Below are 5,270 nucleotides of genomic sequence, written 5' to 3'. Positions count from 1 at the left end.
GTAGAGGCAATAATTAATGCAATGGTTTATTAGGAACAGGATGTGGGAGGGTAAGAGGAATTGGGGAGCAAATAAAGAATGTGGGAGGGGGGAACGAGCACTAGAACTCATTGTGATGATGTACATACAACTCTTTTAAAAAAGGAATTAACAATTGAAGTGTATGATATGTGAACAGTCTATCAATAAAACGTTAAAAAGAAAAAGAAAAAATGTCATTTACACCTACATTATAGGTAAAGGCTTTTCAAAATTATATTATCTAGTGTTGTTAAGATTATATGTGAAGATTTCATATAGTTTAGCTGTGTGTGTATGCATGCACTCAAATAAAATGTTAATTGTAATCCTACTCATAGATAGAATATGGAAAGCTTCTTTAATATCACAACAGTGAGAGTCTGGTTAAATATGACCAACATTCAAAGTGATGCAGCAAAATTAGATTTAATTTCATTAAGACTAAGAAACGGTTATAATGTGGATAATTGTTATGTTAATAAAATGGGGTCATTGCACTATGTTCAATATAATCTCATTTTTGTCCTGTGCATGTCACTCATGTGTTTGGAATTAATTACATGACATGTTAATCAAGGTTTTTAATTGCCTATGTTTTCTAAACATGTTTATAATGATCACATATTAATTTTCCAATGCTATTATAAAAGTTAGCACTTTATTGTGTTTACAATTTCATCCATTTGTGCCTATTTTAATCAGAGAATAACTATGTAGATATTTTGGCATTTCAGAAATGAACATCATCATTTTTATTTGCCTATAGTTCATAGTTCCTGGATCTGTAGAGAAAAGACCACTTTTCGAATGGTCTTATTGTGCTATAAGTAATAATAATCACAAGAAAAGACCAATGAGCTTTGTATGAAGGCTTGTATATTGCTACAGGTCTTTTGTCACCAAGAACTCTTGTGTATGAGGATGTCAAAAATCAGAATTCTATAGCCAGCTAAAGTCTCAGAAAGGAGCAAGTATCAGCATAGGTACCTGGAGTAGTCAGTCTTTTGGGGTTTTTAAATAAGAATGCTTTTTGCCAAGCCTATCAGGAAACCACACCATTGTGCATTTTTGTCTGTAAGTTTTAAGTAAACAGTTAAACTATGTTCAAAACAGTTAAAGAGTTAAATCATGTTAAAAAATCTTAATAACAGAGATATATCAAGGAATTAGAGCAGGGGTCCTCAAACTGCGGCCCGCGGGCCACATGCGGCCCACTGAGGACATTTATCTGGCCCGCTGGGTGTTTTTACCCCGTTTGTTTTTTTACTTCAAAATAAGATATGTGCAGTGTGCATAGGAATTTGTTCATAGTTTTTTTTTAAACTATAGTCCAGCCCTCCAACAGTCTAAGGGACAGTGAACTAGCCCCCTGTTTAAAAAGTTTGAGGACACCTGAATTAGAGCAATTGATTTATCAATGTGGAAAAAATCACAATGTCTGTCCATCTGACTGTGACATACTTACACATGACAAACCATTCATGGTCTCATTAGCGAGAGCGGAGAGTGTGGAAACTCAGTAATACAGCGCGTTTGTCTCTGGAACCCTACGTTCCAAGGTTCTCCAGTTCACTGGGAAGGTATCACATGAATATTCAAATTACTTGATGTAATTTTATTTGCATTTCAGTCATATGCTTTCAGATTAAAAAAAGATTAGAGAAATAGTGGACAAAGTTTTATAAAGGCTTGAAGACAAATGGTAAATTCAGAAACAATAATGAAAATACCCGAGGAATGCTTGCCAGTTGAAACTAAGCGTCTTATGTCAAAAGGAGTCGATGCCAGTGGTAGAGCACTTCCTTATCCTGTGATGATCACCTTAGGCAGATAGACTTGAGAACGCACTGCCATCAAGTCAATTCCGACTCACAGTGTAACCCACATGCCTCCAGGGCTCCTTATCTTAGACCTACAGTGCTGCGCTACCAGAAATAATGGTACCTTGGTGGTCGAGTGGTTACATGTTGGGCTGCTTACCACAAGGTCAGCGGTTCAAATCCTAGGGAGAAAGTTGTGGCTTTCAACTTCCATAAAGAGTTACAATCTCAGAAACCCACAAGCATAGTTCTACCCTATCCTATGGGGTGGCAATGAGTCAGCATGTCTTGATGGCAGTCGAGATAACAGAAATGCCACAACTGCATGACTTTACAAACAGAAGTCACTTTCTCACAGCTAAGAAACCAGAAGCCTGAGTTCAGGGTGCTGGTTCTAGGGGAAGTGTCTCTCTGTTAGCTCGGGAGCAAGTCCTTGCCTTTTAAAATTCTAGCTCCTTGGTGATTTTTATGTGGATAGGCATCTCTTCCTCATCTGTGCTACTCTGCTTTGCTTGTATGTCTCAAAGGAGATCCATTTAAAATACACCTTGTGGTTAAATATATATATTTAAGTATATATATAAAGTATATATATATATATACTTTAGAAGAATTAATACTAAGGAGTTGGAGATTAAAGATCTCCCAAATGTCCAACTCTTCCAAGATGTTATTTCGCTCCATTCCCCCGCCTCCTGCCCCCGCTCCCTTACATATATCCCTTCTTGAAACTGGGTTCTGCAATTGTCTGCAACTTCTCACAGAAACTCATGAAACGTCAAGGAAATGCCTCACGTGGCTGTGGGTTCTGTTAAGCCCCACTTAGAAGGTCTGGCGGAGGTGAGCCAAATGCAAGGTCCAGAGCCAGAAGCCAAAAATATCAGGAAGTCAGTGCTAGTCTTGCTTCAACCAAAGGTCAGTCAGAAAACAGAAATCACTGGGAAGATTTGAGTGAGAAACAACTTAGATTTCATCAGACCGAACCCCTGGGAAAACAAATATGTGATGATGTAAATCACACCTTCCAGTGAATCGAGATCTAGAGCTGGATCCACCCTAATCCTGTAACAGAGAACTCTATCAAGGTTTATAGCCACTAGCCCAGAGGCTCAACTTGACAATCCACCACAAAATGTATTATGGCCAATGAGAATATGGCTAGAAGGCCCATATTACGCAGTCGATTACCTTTCACACCATATCACATATTAGTACCAGAAAAGCCTAATCCATTTCCAAATGTGATTATACCCACAGGCTGTGGTTTTAATAACAAGTGATTAAAATATTGTTATATGATAAATGATAATATGGTAATATGATTGTATAATATGATAACTCTCAGCATAATAATATCTGATTATATATTTGTAAACAGGTAACAATATTGGTAAGTACAGCACAAATGTGTATTTGGGGGGTCACAGTTCAATCCATAGCAGTGATCATAGAATTAACACCCACATTCTCTTTGTTCCTTTGTTAAAGCATTAGTAGAGTATATTCTTGGTCACGTTACTTGCCTCGTTGATTTCAGTGTCTCCGTGTGCATCCATGTGGCATGTGTGGGTTTGTTCATTAAGTGGTTCGCCTCGTCTTTGTCTTAGGGAGTGCATCCATCATCATTCGGGGAGATAAGGGAGTGTCCGGAGAAGTTGGGATAGCACCTTCATCGACACATGTTCTCATCGGAGAGCCCTCAGCAAAATATAATGGCACCGCTATCATCAGGTAACTGCTTCATAGTTTTTCTTTACCCAGGTAGAGGTTATGGAGTTGTATTGAAATAATTAGCATTTTATATACCTTCACTATATGTGTTCAAGACTTGCATCATCTTCAAGCATTATCACCTTCTATGTTGACACCGTCCTGTGGGAAGAAGAACAGGCTTTGACAGATGTTAACCTAATAATCTGTTTTGAAGTTAGAGCCTCTGGGTGGTACACAAGGCTGATGTCCTCCACTGTTAACCTAAAAGTTGGAGGTTCAAGCCCTCCCAGAAGCACCCTGCGAGGAAGGCCCAGTTTCATGTTTGGAAATGCAGACACTGAAGCATGTGGGGTTGGCCAGGAGTAGATTTCATTCGGTGGCAACTGTTTACCTTGAAGCTGGATTCCGGCGAGGTTTCTGACTATTTTTGAGGTGCAGCCAAGTGCACATTGGTACAGCCCAAGCGCACATTGAGTCACCATCAGCTCTATGCTTTCAGTCCATTTTGTCACTCAGTGTGAGTAATAAGAGTTACTTTGTCTCAAAGTGTGTATGTCTTAGCTACAAACCCATTCTGTAGAATACCACTTGGTTCCAGCATTTTATGCTTCTAAGTGTTGAAATGAGGGTCTATCATATAGTTTGACCATAGACAGATTTGCTTAGTTCAGGGTTCTCCCGAGGGGTAGCTATCAGTGAAGTAGCTAGATTTGATTTAATATGTTATTTGACCTAATCTTATCTTTTTCATTGGTTTTTTTTTTTATCAGCATATGCATGTGGGAAGTGTTTACTCTCCTGCAGAGAAGTTTGTTAGATGATTTATATAGTGTGTCTTGTATGTGAAAGTATTTATGAATCTTTCTTTTTGGTCTTGAATCTTCTATTTTTAATATGCAGTTTTTGCCAATATTCTTGTCTAGAGATTGTCATTAGATTAGTACTTTGGGTGCAACTGCCTTGGGATTATAATACTTTCTTTTTGGTGCTTAGCTGATAGATGATATTATTTCAAAACAGATGTTTTTATAGTGATAAAATTTATGTATTCTTGATTGAAGCCCTGGTAGTGTAATGCTTATGAATTGGACTGCAATCCACCAAGTCATCAGACGGAAACCACCCGCCACCCGGGGAACAAGACAGGGCTTTCTCTTCTTGTAAAGCGTTAGTCTGGGAACCTCTCAGGGTGGTTCTGCCCTGCCCCAGAGAGGACCCAGACTCCATGGCTGTGAGTTTGGGATTTTTATTGTTGACTCAGCAAATATTGAGGAAAGGTTGCTCTAATAACTAGACTCTTGTATATTGCAGCCTTATTCGTGGCCCAGGGATTTGGGGAGAGGTCACCGTGTACTGGAGAATATCCCCTCCTTCAAAGGGGGAGTTTGTGGAAACCTCTGGGGAACTTACCATGCGCGATGGTCAGTCTGCAGCCGTTGTAATAATACAGGTATTACCCGCTACTAATTTCTACCGTGCCTTTTGCTGTGTGGAAGTGTGTAGGGAGACGAGTGTCTTGTTGTAGGTATGGCAGGTATAGTCATTTACACTTTACAGACTGTACTGTTAATGGCCTTTTTGCCCTTTTCTAGACTTTGAATGATGATATTCCCGAAGAAAAGCGCTTCTTTGAGTTTCAGCTCACTGGAATCAGTGAGGGAGGAATGCTGCGCGAAGCCAGCAGAACCGCCAATATCACCGTGGTGGCCAGCGACT

General features: G+C 39.4%; 1 protein-coding gene across 1 annotated transcript in view; it reads left to right on the top strand.

Annotated features, from left to right (window-relative positions):
* The window catches only part of ADGRV1 (adhesion G protein-coupled receptor V1), a 675,247-nt gene that overhangs the window by 224,744 nt on the left and 445,233 nt on the right, over positions 1-5,270 (top strand). Inside the window, exons 58-60 of the mRNA XM_045285199.1 lie at positions 3,422-3,572; positions 4,866-5,004; positions 5,147-5,257. Coding sequence (XP_045141134.1) covers positions 3,422-3,572; positions 4,866-5,004; positions 5,147-5,257 — 401 coding nt within the window. The remainder of the gene's footprint in view (positions 1-3,421; positions 3,573-4,865; positions 5,005-5,146; positions 5,258-5,270) is intronic.

The sequence above is a fragment of the Echinops telfairi genome, unplaced genomic scaffold, assembly GCF_000313985.2.
Source record: "Echinops telfairi isolate 266 unplaced genomic scaffold, ASM31398v2 ScPeMD7_7469;HRSCAF=8507_1, whole genome shotgun sequence".
Lineage (NCBI taxonomy): Eukaryota > Metazoa > Chordata > Mammalia > Afrosoricida > Tenrecidae > Echinops > Echinops telfairi.
This window is presented reverse-complemented; position numbering and strand designations above follow the sequence as displayed.